The sequence below is a fragment of the Eutrigla gurnardus genome, assembly GCF_963514095.1.
Source record: "Eutrigla gurnardus genome assembly, chromosome: 9".
Classification (NCBI taxonomy): Eukaryota; Metazoa; Chordata; class Actinopteri; order Perciformes; family Triglidae; genus Eutrigla; species Eutrigla gurnardus.
The window spans coordinates 16,705,576-16,722,945 of record NC_139923.1 but is presented as its reverse complement, the minus strand read 5'-3'; the positions used below and the strand labels follow the sequence as shown (position 1 = coordinate 16,722,945).

Genomic DNA, 17,370 nt, shown 5'->3' with positions numbered 1-17,370 from the left:
GCTGCTAGCTCCACTGTCAGAGCTGAGGCATAATACATTACAAGCAGCATTTTACACTTACAAAATTTTAACTTTACAAAGAAACAGTGAGCATATCAGACATAACATTAACAAAAGATTAAGAAGTAAGACTGAACAAATAATTTCCCCCTGGCTGCAGAGTGGAGAAAACGTCCCTGCCGATATCACGCTGAACTCTGTCCAGGTCAACTGTATGACCACATACTGTTGGAGTGCAGCACGCACAGCTGTCTGCCAGGATAAATGCACACTGTACTGAGCTTCCTGAAAAAGGAAAGCCAGAATGCTCCAGAGGGAGACAGAATGAGAAGAAGATGAGGATAATCCAGCGAGCAGATGTTTGGGAGCTCATCGAAGAGTGCTCGCTGCCCAGAGGCTACAGATTATAGGGATGGAAGGGCTCACAGGAACATAGATGGCCTGAGGTGGGCTATGCGATTAGCCAACACACACACTCACAATAGCTAGCCAACACACATCTCTTTGAGGTAAAGGCAACAGCTAATGTTAGGCCATATGTAATGAAAAGCGAGAGTCATTTTGTAGTACTTTTACCCATTAATAAGGTTTTAATCCACACTTCTACCTGAACTTGGCTTAATCAAAAAGGGATGAGCTTCTTCAGTCCAACAGCCATGTTAAAACTTCAGCATCTGCAAAAGATGAATGACAGCTGAGGCGCAGAACTACAGGGTGAAGTGCTGTGCAATACAACCAGTGGAGACCAGACTTGATGGCGGGGAGCTTTTGGTCGTGTCATTGTGATTTAAAGACCAAGGACACACTCAAGTCGTTGGTGAACGTCTCCTGTTCCTCTGCGGCTAGGAGAGTTGACTGCTAACATGTTGTGACAGGCGCCTCTCCCTGCACCAGACACACATCGTAATAGACATCCACAGAGCAGTGTGGCACTCATTCAAGTGGCAATAACAAGCAGGGTCACCACAATACACACATGCCTCAAGTGGAGGTGCTGTGCCAACCTGCCAGCCTCGTCACGGGCATTACGGTTTTCCGTTGGTCTGCGGGGTTCAGTGGGTTCACCCACAGCAGCCGCTGTGCTGTTACAGTACAACATGCACAGGCTACATGGGATTTAAAGCTTAAAAGTGAGTAGCTGTCTCCAGTCTCAGGGTCTGTGGTTCTGGGCAGCTTCTCAAGCCCTTACACACTTAACGATACACAGGCCTTTGAACACCAACTTTTAAAACTAGAGGGCCAAAGCACTACCTGGAGCCATCTATCAGACACAGGAGACAGGTCTTGTCCCTGAGGGCCTGGTAAAGAGCAGGCACGGGGGGCGACATCTGGATGGGAACCATCTGGTGAATGTGGGGGTCTGCTCGGCTACTAATGCAGCAGGCAGGCAGGTAGGTCTGCTGGACACACCATCAGAACAAAGACAGGCTGTAATCCAGCCCCCAGAGACCCGCAGGGGCCCTCAGTCTGTCTGCCCTCATACACAACAGTACACAGCTGGGGTCAGGCTCAAAGCTTCAATCGGTATTCGGGATTTGAGGTACGGATGTACAGTTGTCATGCAAGAGCTAGGCCTGTCACAATAACACATTTTAAAACACATTTTGAAACAATTATTTCCAACCATGGAAAACGGTTGCCATGGTAACCGTTGCCATGGTAATGGTTACCATGCCAACCGTTACCATGGCAACCGTAAACAAAAAAACACATACACCAAAACAATAGCAGCTAAATGTGTTTTTTTTTTTTTTTTTTTTTAAACTTCTTGCTGAGGAGCTTGTCTCTCTCGACCTTGTTGTCTGTGTTGTCTGTGTTGTCTGCTGGTGACCCCTGGTTGGCAGTGACCTGTTCTTCACGGACTTCCTTCTCCTGCTCCTGGTCCAGGGTCCAGGGCAACCGTTGCCATAGCAATCGTAAACAAAAACACATACACCACAACAATAGCAGGTAAATGCGTTTTTTTTTTTTAAATATACGGTAGCTGTCGCGTTTGGCTTTGAAACCAGTTCCATCTTTTTAAAACTCCAAATCTCAACTAGCGTGTTTGCTACTAGCGGGGCTCCGATGCTACAGGCTAGGGGTCCGTCTCCCCACACAGAGACTGTGCGCTTGACGAGGGCTAGACAGTGATGCACCGGAGTGAAAACTCTGGTGGAGAGACGCAAGAAAAAATGTAAATTATCACGGCTGGAAAAGTTACCCAGCTCATTAAAAGTTATCATGCGATTAATTGATTTATTGCTTATTGCGACAGTCCTAGCAAGAGCCCTGTTGACCTAGAGTCAAACAGCAGGAAAGAGCTGCCTTTACTGTTCAAATGAACAATAATGATCATTTGTATTGTTTCCAGGGTCATTTGGCATTCATGATATTTCCAGCATTTACTCAAGGCAAGTCAGCAAAACAATGCCAGTCCACTGAGTTAACTTGTTCAGTCAACTGCAGCCAACACGTCAACAGCTGTGGACCTTGAATTAGATGAGACCCTTAATCATTGACTGTGTCTAGCAAAACGTTGGATGTGAATAATGGCTGTTTCCAATACAGAGCATCCGGATTCTGGATCAACTTTTTTTTTTCTTTCAGATTTATGTGTCTGTACGGAAGTCTGTCCAGCAGAAACAAGAATGAATTAAATGTGTCTTTTCTTCCTCTGTCTGCAAACATTCTGCATTGACTGGTAAAATGTTTGACTTGATGAGCGATGGTGGCTTCCCAACCAAGGCATTTTAAGGAATACATATCACTGAAAGACAGGCAGGAAAAGCAAATTCATACATACAATGTTTATCAACAAGGCTGGTGATCTCCTGTATTTTTTGTTACTGTCAAGATATCTCATGAAAAGACCAAACACATGTCAATCTGTCCATCAATGCTTGCTCAATTGTTACAACTGAAGATGTAAATCTTTAAAAACGGATGACTTTTCCTCCCGTGGGGCTCTCCCACCTAAGACCTAAGGATTGAATCAAATGGTAACATCCCATTGGGCTTTATATCGAGGCAATCAGTGCGATGCTAACTTCTGCGTTGGCATACAAAACCTACATTATCCCAGCAGCACTCATATAGCACATTTCATATAAGTCTGATCTTGGATCATCAAAAGCTAGTCAAAAGTCACCTCATGTATATATTTAGTAGTCTGAAACTCAATAGTGTGCAGTGTTGAGGCTTCAAAAAAGAGCATCTGATATCACCTGACTGTACAATGGCCACCAGACTTCCAGACACAAACAGCCACAGAAGCCAAGTCCTTCCCATCAGCCCACCAGCTGTCTTCCCGTCGGCACTATCCTGCTCTACAGTCATATCTCCACTGTCGCCTGCCTCTGAACGCAGATCACATTACACACGACTGCAGTTACCGGCCATCTGTACTGCATTATTAAAAGGCCTTTTCATGACACGAAATTATTCCTGCTGGCAATCGGAGCATATAGAGCACTCTTAGATCACACCGCTGGCGTGATATAATGTCGATCGCCATTGTGCGCCATGGTCCTCTGCTGTACTTCATCACACACAGTGGTCTAGTAGCAACAAAGGCTGCACTGTAGCCAAAAGGTCACAAGACTGATCCCTGCAGCCGCTGACGTGGCCATCAGGAGCTGAGGGTCGTCGATCAAGACAATAAAGCTCTATGTGCTCAGTCACAATGACTAAGCTCACTGCTGAAAGGGTTAAAAGGATGAAGGAGACACACACACACACACACACACACGTCCTTGAAAGAAGAGTGTGGTGAAGGTCAATCGAGACAAGTTACTCTCATAAGATGGCAGGTTGTGTGCAAGTAAATGTGTGTGTGTGTGTGTGTGTGTGTGTGTGTATTTGTATGCAGCAGGGAAAATGCTCGAGAAGGCAAAATGTAATACAAGTAGGGGTAGGTATTACGGCTAAAATCAATATGAGGATATTAATACAGTAAGCAGAGCTGAAACAAGTAATGGACAGCAAACTTGTCAGTAACAATTATTGATAATAGTTCAAGTAATTCTCAAGGAAAACACATGAAACGGCTTCTATTTTGTGAGGATTTGCTGCTTTTCTTTGTCTTATAAGATCAAATGAATATCGTTGAATTTTGTTCCACACACCAAAAAGCAACTTCAAGACGTGACCTTTCACGAGAAACCAAACAATGAATCAGGAAATGTATCGGCAGATTAATAAATAATCATACAAAATCATGCTGTGGTAATATGCATCATAGTTCTATGTTATAATTACAATATCGAAGATCTCCATTTCGTTCGTTTTGGCGGCAGCTATGGTTGCATGTGTGTTTTTGGATCCCAGTGATTTCCCAGTGATTCAAACTGGGAACTGAGGAAAATGTCCCCCTTTGGATTTTGCCTGAAAGCACACCCATTGGTGCATTTGAATTTCTGCTTATGACATTTAAATGTTGTCAGCCAAATGTGGGAAGCACAATATAATTAATTTAAAATACTTATAAAAGGTTTAAAACCTAATCTATCACTTGCCTGCTGCCCCCCCTCCATTAATCCATGCAGTTGGCAGTAAGCTCCTTACATGAATCCTAAAAGAAGACGTCTACAGGCAGTTACACAAATTATCTCAACCACAGCATCTCCTGCCTTTTTCTTTCTTGACAGCACTACACAATTACTGTCAAAGCCGGGAGTAGTTTGCTTGTCAACACAAACTATCCTCGTCTTCATCTAACGTGTTCCAAGTATCTACATTCTTGGTTTTGCCACACTTTATGCCATTATCACAAAATGGAAATTTGATCAAAATTGCATTATAGCATTATTGCATTATAGGTGGTGCAACATCTGGCTCCAGGAAAGAGAGGTGTGTGAGAGGCGGCTCACGAGAGCAGCGTCAGTTTGACGCAGCTGCAGGTGATCTGGGTGTCAGACACAGTGGGAAGAGCTGAGATTAAAATTAGTGTGTAAACAAAGTGTTTGAGAACTGGCAAATTAACTCTGCCCCTGTTTCTACTGAGCTGTTAGAATCCGTGGTGGCTACACTCCATGCCACAGTGTCACAATACTATTTTAAAATAAATATGTCTGTCTGCAGAAATGCCCTGGCCTAATCGACTACTAATTTCAGCTGTAAAATATTTATGAAACCTCCATTTTAATCTCGGTGATCATAAGTTGTACTATATAGGAACAGTCTTACAGTAATGTAAAGGGTTGTGTCACCGCTACTAATCCAAGTAATGCAGCTCCTTTGACATGTCGGAGGTCGACGTGTTTGCTTTACTACCGACTGAGAGTTAATTTAGAGGTAGTTAAAAATAATTTGAAATGAATTGCATTCTACAGAGAAGTGTTACTTTTTTTATCTGATTTTGTATCTGGATTAAGATACCTGCAAATGGACAACAAACAGACCAAATGACGGGCATTGAGAGGGCTGATGGAAGTGAATGGAGGGGCCCATATGTAGAGAGCATCAGGAACAACATCAGGGAACCAACAAATTGGTCAGAATTAATACTTCTTAATGGCTGACATGCATTTGAAATCCATCCAATAAAGCTTGCTGACCTCAACTTGCAGCCTGACTCACATTCAAACTCTCACAAAGCTTCAGTGCAGCAGTGGTAGCATCTGACCGAGGCAAATGGTTCTGTAATTGGCACTACAACTTGTAGAAACCAAAGAATTTGGCTGGCTCAACTCAGCAGCCTTGTTTCTTGGCTGGCTGTACACTTTTTTACCCCAGAGAGATGCTTTTCAAAGAAACATGTCAGGGCCCGGGGCATTCACAGGCAGCAGACCATAATGTCTCCACATCCATCTTTGTTGTTCATTGGATGCAAACAGTGCAGTGTGGACGTCATGCTCAGCTGCCAGGGAGTGTTGGAAAAGCTAGCACTCAAGGGAATGGTTGATGTTATGTGTTGTTTATAGTGTGTGAGCAGCTGGATGGTCAGAGTCATACAGTGTGATGTCTTCACTTTGGCATATGTGCTCACATATTTATATTATTATCACATTATCCTATTTATAAAAGCAGCTTTGTCAAAATAACATGGCAAACTACAATTACCACCTTGCCTCTGCCAACCAGGTTACAGTTTACATCCACATCTGTCCAAAATGTCATCACCTTATATTGTATTAGACATGTATGCAAAATGATCACAATTAACGTAAGACATCTTTAGTTATGGCCAAGAACATGGATTGTGAGGTCACAGTGACAATGACCTTTGACCACCAAATTCTAAATCGGACAATTTAGATGTTGCCTTCACAAGAATGCCAGCAAGTGTTCCTCCTGATTCATGTTCATAAAAATCCATCAAATTTACTTTCGGAAAAAATTGCATATCTTTAGCGGTCTTTCCATCGTAAGGATAAACATCTTCTGCATATCATGTGAAATAATTCCTACTAATATTGTGCAAACCTCCTCTCAAACTGGCACGTAAGCTGCTGCAAATTGTGGATCTCAAAAATTCACAACTTTTGTGACTGACAATTTTTTTTCTGATACCAAACAGTTTCATACGACGCCATGTCACGTATAAAGGCCCCTGTTGGCAAAAATAAATAAATAAAAACAAAGCCAAGAGAGGTGGGCAATAGTCAGAGAAAAAAAGACGCAAATTTGCGAGTTTAGAAAGTAGCAAATTTGCTACTTTATAATGAAGCTAAACAGCGGCATCTATGCTAGCTAGCTTCCCACCTTAATGAGGCGTATTTTTCTCTGAATAGTGCCCACCTCTCCAGGCTCCATGTTTTTCTATGGTGGATCTAATACGCCGTTGTAGTTTCATCTAGCAAGATGAACAAGAACAAAATAAGTCAGCAAACAAACACTACACACTGGAACCAGAAACTTGCCCTCATAAGTCCCTTTGCTTTGTCTCTGCGACATCTCACCTTGTTTTTCAAACCTCACCCAGGCAGGCGACTCATGGAGAAGTTATTACACGGGACACAGTCAGGCTCCCTACACAGCACACAAACCATGTTGCTATATCTGTGTCACTATCAGAACATGCCTCTCAGATCTCCCAGGGCTGTCGCCAGCACAGTAAAACTGCCTCCATGTGACTGTCAGCTTTCACCACAGCTATGTGGTGAAACAAGCCACCAAAATACCAGTCATTTCCAATACATGTAACACATCCTTTGTTTGTTATTTTAAGATTCCTAGGATGTATGGCATTATAGTATGAAGCCAAAGTTACTTGCACACTGTCGGCCTCAAAATTAGGAGGAAATTTGGAGAAAATGTTGTTTTCAAGGGCGCCAAGGACCATTCATTCTTTACTTAAGAAAAGTGTAAACAAAAAGCAGCTGCAGTTCTTCCCCGGAAGCCGTGAGAACTGGGGGTCTAAAAGGTGATTCCAGATGACAAAAGCCTATATCCAACTGACAGTACAACAGCCTCGTTTTACCGTACAGACCTCCACACGGGACACACATGGTATCAACACACACAGCTGCTTGTTGACATGACATCCCCATACGTCCTGACAGGAAGCTGTGTGATGCAGAAGAAAAATGGCTGCCAGAAAACAACACACGAGTGGGAGCTCACAGAATCATATTTATAAGGCTGAAAAGAACATGTTGCCCTTGAATGGACCTTCTGAAAACATGAAATTCCCAATGAAATTCCATAATCCATAATCCATTATTGATTTATAATCCCGGGGCGGATTAGCCGACATTCCATTTGGGTCCCCCCCCATCAATGCAGAGATTTGACACCCAGTTTCTGGGTCAAATAATATATATATGAGTCCTATGTGGTAAAGCAGGGGCTGAAATGTATGTATCCCTGCAAGTGGAGGAGTTTCAGAAGGAAATTTCTTTAATCCATTTTCATGCCTCGTCTCATGAGCTGACATTCCAACGGCGGAGAAATAATCTGATGCCTTCTCTTCAGATTTCATTAGGCTTTTGCAATTTCCTTTCCACAACCCGGGATGTCTAATTCACAACATATGAATCACATTCAGCTTATCTTCAGTAACCTGCTATAGTAAGTAGGACATTTAACACATCTTGAAGCTGAGTCTTATTCATCTGTGTTCCTGTCTTGGCATCATTCATCACTCACTTATTTGTTTGTTTTTGCATTTCTGAAAATTATTTCTTCAAAACTGATAATGTAATATGGCACTTCGGCGATTCAATTTTGACTGATAATATTATGATATTCATTTTAATGGCAATAAAATGCAGTTTTTTTCTCTAAAAAGGAAGCCAATAAGTTGTTTTAAGAGAAATGTCTTCCTTTCTATTTTGTATATTTACTCACTCTTCAAGGAGAAAGTATGTTGTATCCCATTACTATTCATTGATGGAATAATCAGTAGAATACTACAATAAAACAGCCACCAAATGGTTACAGGAACTAGTCTCAGGACCATACAAGTAATCTTTACACATTCCTACTTTCCTTTTTTGGGGGCAAGAACTATGGACCAGGGACTACATTTAGACACCAGTTCCTCTCAAAACCGTAGCGAATCTTCCTGCTTTCATAAAGGTTTGTGGGTTTCTGTGAAAGTGTCTGTTCAGCTGACGTGGTCTTACAGTCATACCAGACAGTCAGGTTCAATGCACTCAAAGCACTACAATAAATACAATAGATTGAAAAGCAAGTGTCAATCTGTATTGGTTTCTGAGATATTCCTCATGTCGTCTAAAAAGGTGGAAATGCATCTATTCGTCCGTTTCTTTATCACAACCAGATTTCATGAAATGATATTGTTAAGATGATGAGTTATCATGCTGAGCGACCAACACAACAACATAAGCAGAACCATATCCTCCCTTACATTTGTTCAACACTGCATTGTTTTCATGTGGGTTCCTTACCTCCAACACAGGCCCTGCTCCAAGGATGATCTGCTCCACCCCGCTGGCAAACCCCTTCTGGCTGAGAGCAGTCAGGTGATGAATGAGGAAGTTGGTGCTCTGGGTCTTCCCAGAGCCGCTCTCACCCGAAATGACTATGCACTGGTTCTTCCGTCGCTGAAGCATGGCATGATACGCCACATCCGCCACAGCATAAATGTGGGGCTCCAGCTTCCCCAGTCTGTGGTTGTCGTACAATTTGACATATTTAGGATTGTAGATTGGCAGGAACTGAAAGGGGTTAGTCACAATAAGAATACTCCCAATGTAAGTGTAGATCTTCTCCTGGCGGAAACGTGCACGGAGGCTTTCCAAAATGGCACGCTCTGTTAGTTCCGGTAGAGCACAGAGGTCGGATGGAGGGTCGCTCCCTGCAGGTTGGGGGAGGAAACCCCGTTCCACCATGCGCCGACGCTCATCAGTCACCCGCAGCCACATCTGTAAGCTGCCGCCATAATGAATAGATCCATCCAGGTTCTTCTCCCGCAGGAGGAAGCGGTAGTCGTCACCACTGCCTAGGCCGCCGCGGTTCTCCAGGGCGCTCCTCGGCCACAGCATCATCCGCTGGACAGGGCAGTCGCTGGGGTTCAGGATCCATTCCTCCCCACCGAACTCCTTCACCTCGGCCAATACGTAGCATTTGGTACGATCCAGACACAACCGTTCGATGAGGCACTCAATGGCTTCCGCAGCGATGGTGTTCTTGCGGGCGCTGACGGGGCAATAGATAGTACCCTCAGCCAGGGCTCCCGGGTAGACGCGCAGGGCAAACTCCTGGTCCTCCAGGCGTCGCCGCATGCTTCCACTCGCGGTGGCCATGTTGGCGCTGCTGGCATAGCTGCAGCTGCCATCTTGTAAGCTCATGGTGGCGTAGCAGGTCCCATCAGCACACTGCTCTCTGGGCCCGGAGGACTGACTCAGGACATCCCAACTGGAGGAGGACAGAGACAGAGAGTTGGTTGAAACATGGCAGAAAAAAGCAACACAACAACAAGGGTTCAAAGGAGAAATGAGGAATGGTTTCAGCCGTCACTTCGTGTCCTCAGGCATTTCCAGTACATTGAGTCACGACAGGGTCAGTGGAGTCATGGCGATTTCATCTGTCCCATGACCGGGTAGGGCCACTCAATAGGCTTTCTGTTTTGGATCGTAAAGGGAACTACTATCACAGATGCCACAAAAGAGGAGCATGAGACCGAGTCATAGAGGGAGACAACTGATAGCTATTCAAAACAATGAGGAACAGTAGCTGCTTCATGAATGTAAAGGCTACTGGCCGGCTTATCAGAGCCACATACCCTGTTCCTCTGTGTGTGTGTGTGTGTGTGTGTGTGTGTGTGTGTGTGTGTGTGTGTGTGTGTGTGTGTGTGTGTGTGTGTGTGTGTGTGTGTGTGTGTGTGTGTGTGTGTGCTCATGTGATAATCCAAGGGCTCTAGCCGTGTGCCAAGATTAACAGCTGCCACCTTCCACACAAAAGTGGCTGTAATGAGAGCACAATGGTTTAATTCACCACTTCCCTGTTGATAGTGAACACAGCACTTCACTCCGACACTCTCTCTCTCTCTCTGACACACACACACACACACACACACACACACACACACACACACACACACACACACACACACACACACACACACACACACACACACACACACACACACACACACACACACACACACACACACACACACACACACAATACTGTAAATTACTACACTACTACACAATACTGATATTGTGTATAACAAATCTTATACTGCATGTTTAAATTGCTAATTGACATGAATCAGCTGATGCCAAAAAATGCTTTTACTTTAAATGGCAAATTACAAAATATTGCCAAACTAGACCAAAATTCAATATACGTAATTATTTGCAGCATTAAGCTTTCTAAACATATTTTTATTAGAGTAGTTTATATAAGTATAATCACTTTCATCACAAAGACACGCGTCTCTTGTTTTACATTTCCAAATGGTTTCCCCTTCTCTTTTAATTCAATTCTCCATTCAAGTTCTGTATGTACAGCCATTTCCCGCAATTTCCACTGAACTGATGTTATTATTTTGATTAAAACATGTATAACTTCTAGACTCTCTAATTGAATCCTGCGCTCATTTTAAAAACTCTTTCTCCTCTTTGCTTGATGACTTAATTGTCTTTAGTGGATCTGTCAGCTAAGTGCATGCACTCGACAGATAAAGAAAGAGGGAGAAAGGAGACGATGAGCCACCCAGTCGTCCTTTGAGTGCCCCAGACAGACCCTCCTCTCCCCCTTGCTGTCTGGAGTGTTCCTGACCACCTACAGCAGTCTGCAGCAGCCCACCACCACCAGACAGACAGAGAGGAAATAACCAGCTGGGCGTCTGTAAGAAGCAAGGAGGTGAACTGTGAGCGATGAAAGACTGAGGCAGAGATGACAGAGTGCACACGATTCAAAACAAAGTCCCGCCGCGACTGGTGCAGTCACTCGTCGAGACACTCTAATGAGCTGTTCAAACGGGGAACAGGTCAAGAGTTCCATGCCAGTTATGCAGAAATGTAAATACAGTCCGTATTCATAGTCCTTTTATGCCGTCTGGTGGAGTCCCTTTGAGTATTTCTGGTGCATATGCAAATAAGAACCAAAAGAACAAACCAACACTGAAGCAGAGCTTCATGGGTAAATACGTGCCATTACGAAGTTTCCAGACTGCAGATCAGAATTCGCTCAGCTGTATTTGAGATTATGTATACACTCCATTGTTTAACAAACAAATAAACAAAATTAAATTGGCAATTCACACTAAGTCTAAAATAAACCGGCTAAAGAAGAAACTCAATTCACTAGATTTATTTATTTTTTTACAAATTTACCTGAATAGAATAGCTATTTTCAATCAATCTTTATTCCGGACACAACGATGGTCTTTAGTAAAAAAAATACCCCCCTTTGAAAATAGGAACCACCACTTCACAGGCACTGTCCCCAAACCCCAATTATGAGGCCTGTCAACCAAGACATCCCAACAATGGCCAGAACCCTCAGCATCTGTATGTTCAGCATTTACAGCGACTGAGTTTTGATAATGATGGATGGAGATGAAATATGATATGTCAGGCACAGTGAGGAAGGGAGGAGATGAAATGAGAAGAATGAGAAAGAAGACAAACAAGAAGAGGTGGTGAAGTGGAGGAGGCTAAACGTCTGTCATGTCTTGTTTTGACATGGTTGAATCTGAAGTGTTGACAGCATGTTGAGATAAGGCTGTGAGCTGATGTGCTGGAGCAATGAGCTCATGCTTTAAATTGAAGAGAGATTGAAAGCGTACCAGTCATTTGATTGGTGGACAGGTTCAGCCCCGGGTCGTGGCAATTCAGAGGCATCTCTCAGGTGTTAATGGTAGTTTTTATTATTTAAAAGGGGCCAGTAATATTCATAATTAAATATTTAATATTTAATTAGCGTATAATCCCCTGAAACTAAGAACTGATTTGTTTGCCTTACCTTAGAATGAGCCCTATAGTATAGTATAGCCTATAGGTCCTCTTCACAGAGTCCACCTTATTGCACCGCCATGTTTCTAGGGTAGCTCAGAACAGATGAACCAAACACTGGCTCTAGCAAGAGCATTTTGCGTTTTACGTCACCTGAAGTCCACCATCATTTTGTGAAAGAACGGTAACGTGAGCCGTGGTGTGAAAAACTGTGTTAGCATCCCGCCAGCGGCCGTCTGACTTCCATTGTTCCTAAAGTAGTGTTATTATGGTAAAAATGGCCTGAGTTAGACGAATGGCGACCATGGTTTTGCACTCGGCAGATTAAGTTACCATCATGGAATGGGAGGAGTGAGCAGAGGGGTATTCATCTGCAACCACACTGCCGATGCCACCAAATCCTATACACTAAGCATTGGGTATTGTCTAAAATGTCAGGAAATGCCAAAGTTTCAGTCTTTTGAGTCTTTGATACATGCCGTCCCCTCTCTCTCCGGAAATTCTGACTATAACTGTTGCCATCTCTCCCATAAACCCTGCATGTCTACATTGTGGTTGGATATGTCCATTAGTTGCTGCATTACAATATTATTAAGTGCATTTATGTGTTTTTTATTTGTTCAGGAACTACTTTTGACTCTTGGCATTTTGTGATTCACTTGAGAAAAGTGTCTGAACATGATCCACCGATCATGTTCAGACACTTTTCTCTCTTTATCCACTGAGATGAAGAGGTATAGGTTAGGTCTTCTGAAACTCCTACATCTCTAGATCGTTCTTTGGCACAGGAAGAGGATACAAAGATATATTTTACTGCAGCAGTGCAGCAAACATGCAGTGAATTACTCCACCACTGTAACACGTGCATTAGAGGAGACAGGGAGTCTTTAGGACCACATAAAAAGAAAGCTGCCAGGGACAGGCACACATCCAATATATTAAACACAGATGAGAAGCTCAACTCGTCCTGCAGGTCTTAGAGTATGGCTGGTAAACACCCCCTCCTCTCCCACAGTGGTTTCTCACAAGTATAACAGCAATAAACGCCAACCTTCAGCATTCCTCCACACTGCTCACACACACACACACGCACACACACACACACACACACACACACACACACACACACACACACGCACACACACACACAAATTCACTGAACCTTAAATCTCTCAACATAGAAGGTGTGTTTTCTTCCTGGTCCCCCAAAAAATGAGGTTTGTTCTGTACTTATAACATCGACAATGATTGCATTAGTAGAGAAGCTTATGGGTAATTTGTGAATAAGACACACTAATTCTTCTCTAACACACATACACACACACACACACCTGATCACTCATCAGAGAAGATCATTAAAGGATTACAGGCATATTTCCAACTCCCTGTGGGTTTACTCCTCACTAGTGGCTACTGCTGATCTACAGTGAGTACTGAAGCTTAACACACACACACACACACACACACACACACACACACACAAACACACACATACACACACACGCAAACACACACACACAGAGCTCAGCAAACCGTGCCATGTGTTCACACATCTCACCAACGGCCACTTGCCTCAAAACAAAGAAAGGTGTGTGTGATTTGCATGCAGCTGGGAATATGGAAGCTTGGAGCCTTTGCCTCCTGGAGTTTGGTTTTGTTTGTTGGGCATTTGCGTATACGTTTTACTCTTTTATATATATATATATATCTTAATAATTAAATTAAAAACTGTCTTATTTTGGGATTTTCTAATAACTAAATAGGTTTAGAAAAGTTCTCTTGATTTCTTTTTTATGTTGGAATGAATGGGGCTCTATCTGACGTAAATGGTCAGTTTTGGAAATCTGACAACCACACCCAGTTCATACAGCGATTGGTGTGTGGAGTGAAAGCATGCTGAATTTGAGACTCTGTTCATGTCATTTTTGGCTAGTGTCCAACTAGTGCAACAGCATCACCGTCTTCGAGGAAAAATGGTCTGGAAGTGTCTGCTATTATCTCCATCTATCTCCTCACTGTAACAGCTCTATGATGCCTTTTATCCCTCAATACACGCAGAAACACTTTCACCATAATATGCGACAAGAAGACCTGGTTTATTTAAGGCACACTGAACACTTAAGTCTGTGCTTCTAATGCAGCATTTACTACTTTAATTTTGAATGTGACACGGAGTGTTACTGGAAAACAGAGAACGTGCTCAGGTCATTTTTCCTGGAAAGTTAAAGGTAAAAAAAAACTAAATAAATGCCTTGTTTGTGTGCGTGAATGTGAGTGTGTGTGTTAAAATTCCTGAATTCCAGCAACTGAACCCACACAGACAAAAACATCTGCCAAAAAACATATGTGTGTGTTTGTGTTGGTAGACAAGATAATTACTGTATGATAGTACTGTATGTTCAGTTAATCAAATGGACCTGCGTTTCTATAGAGCTTTTCTAATCATTTCGACCACTCAAAGTGCTTTACACTACATTCAGGTTGCATTCACAGCAGGGCCATTGGATCCGTACCATGCCTCGGCACAATTGTCCCCAGGGGCCAGCTTGTACTCACACTGCAAACAGTCCAAATGGGCCTAGGCCCGATTGCCTGTTGTACATACGTCATCACGTCGTAATACGACACGCATGGCTTTATGTTGTTTTCCAGGAGCTCCGTCTCAAAGTCACTACAATAGAGAACAACACAGAGAACATGACTGAAACTTCACGTCTGCACATAGTTCTAGTAAACACTGTGAGCGTGAGCGGAGCGCAATTTGGACGGAGACACACAACGGCATTTTTATTAATAGTACCGGTCAGGTTCCGCTCCAGTGCCACTTACACCACTGTCTGAAGCCCAAGCCCGACCCAGAATCCCGCTGTGACACCCATCAACAGTATTTTCTGTCATAAACCGTCTCGATAGCAGGGGTAGATCCGAGTTGAACACAGAGAGATAATGAGTGGGACGGCCTAACGGTTAAAGCCTAGGTCATGTCCACATTGCGTACCCGTGCATGTGCTCGTGCATAAACCATACCGTACTCAAATCCACCTCTGGGGCCGAGGAAGCATACCATTCTAAAGTACGGAACGGAGCATCACACTGGCCAAACAATCCGGGCTTTAGGCTCAATCGTATCGTATACAAGCAAGCAGAAACTATGCAAAAATACAGTCAACACTGTCTACACAACACCATGATTCAGAAACTGATTGCAAGTCTTGACACAAGAGAGATTATGGCTGTAAGTGGCAACAAGTGTAAAACCTCTATCCAGAGCTAATGGCAACATGAACTTGGGGACAGGAGAGATGACATCACCTCGACCTGCTCTGCTCTACTGCACAGGGAAGTACACACACACACACACACACACACACACACACACACACACACACACACACACACACACACACACACACACACACACACACACACACACACACACACACACACACACACACACACACACACACACACACACACACACACACACACACACACACACACACTCAATGTCAGAAACAGACCACTGTGGGGAGCTGTATTGATTGAAGACCCCCTCCAATCAGAAATCATCTGAGCATCTCTGTTGCCATGGTTACAGGCTGATTAAAATCAATTAGAGCTATGTGCATGTTATATCCTCTCAATGCCTTATGATTGTGTTTTCTGTGTTGATTTGTAGTGTAGTCGGAATGAGGAGGTTTTTGTCTGGGGGACTTGTTTCTCCCTAAGTCTCTGTCGTCGGTCTAGATGCCGTTAATTAGCTGTAACTGCCATGAGCCAGTGGGGCAGGCTCACATGCACAAAAATGCACTAACAACCGGGCCGGCAATGTAAACAAAACAAATTGAAGTTTAGATTACAACACACACAGAGGGAGAGCGACTGAATATCAAGTTTGCGCCTTTAAAGGGAATATGTCAAGAAATAGTCCCTTTTCGATGCTTGTGTGCATGTACATTTGTGTATCTGGAGTGCCTACCGACCACAAACAATAGACCAGTCCGTTTTTGTGGATTTCCTAGATCAGAAAACAAGCGATTCAACAAGCCATTCAGATTTAGCTCCCCTTCATACAGGCTCATTAGAATATACTGTCTACCATCCGAGTATCTCCACATTCTTATATCAGCTTATAAATGTGAGTAAACTGCACTGCACGTACAAAAGAAATGTGTTTTATCTGGCTCTATGCTTTCTATTCTTTCCCGGGATGCAGCTAACCAACCCCCAGGAGACACAGATGACTCGATAAGTGATGAACAGCGAGTGGTTATTGATCCGAGCCCGTGTACAGACAGAAAATGTCGGCCTCGCCTGCAGGGTGGTGGGGTGTGTCCTGCAGGCCTTCTGCCAGAGGTTTAGCTTGAACATCACCAACAGGAAGTAAGCCTGAGAGAGACAGACTGTCTGGGTGGTTTGCTTCTATGTGCATTATGTTATTTAACGTGATCGCTCAGACGTCACGTCGGTTTCTGACAAAAGATGAATAATGCATCATGTGTTAAAGACGAGTTTCTTTGTTAGTGAATTAACAAAACTGCTGCTTTTGAGGTCAAATGTACAAAAACAATGATATCATTTTGATGGTTTGGGAGATAATGCATTGTTTTTTATAGAGGAAGAGTAGAGCAGCTGAAAGAGGGGTATTGTGTGTAGTTTAGTAGCGGTTCTTGCACAGAAAATTAATATGGATTTTGTATTAGTAATAGTAAAAGTATCTCTGACAGTTACTTATTAGTCTAAATGTCTACAGCGTGTTCATCACTGTAAGTACCCGATCCATTCCAGCTGTGGGACCCTTACTACGCATGTGTGGTCGCACCTACACAGTATGTCTTGCAGGAAGACCCACCCCTACTCTGCCTCTGATTGGCTACTGTCTGCTAAACGCTAACGTTAGCCTAGCTATGAGGCTAACCAGTTCTTCAAACTAGACAGGCCGTGAGGAGTTACTCAGCCAAAGCAGCTCACGTTTTTCTTCTTGTAGTTCCAAGAACTGTCATTATTTTATTTTAAA

At 43.4% G+C, this 17,370-nt stretch overlaps 1 protein-coding gene across 3 annotated transcripts in view; it reads right to left on the bottom strand.

Annotated features, from left to right (window-relative positions):
• The window catches only part of LOC311018744 (unconventional myosin-IXAa-like), a 114,002-nt gene that overhangs the window by 79,375 nt on the left and 17,257 nt on the right, over positions 1-17,370 (bottom strand). For all 3 annotated transcript variants that reach the window (XM_084017810.1, XM_084017812.1, XM_084017811.1), the window contains exon 2: positions 8,835-9,804. In XM_084017810.1, coding sequence (XP_083873936.1) covers positions 8,835-9,737 — 903 coding nt within the window. In that variant the 5' untranslated portion in view covers positions 9,738-9,804. The remainder of the gene's footprint in view (positions 1-8,834; positions 9,805-17,370) is intronic.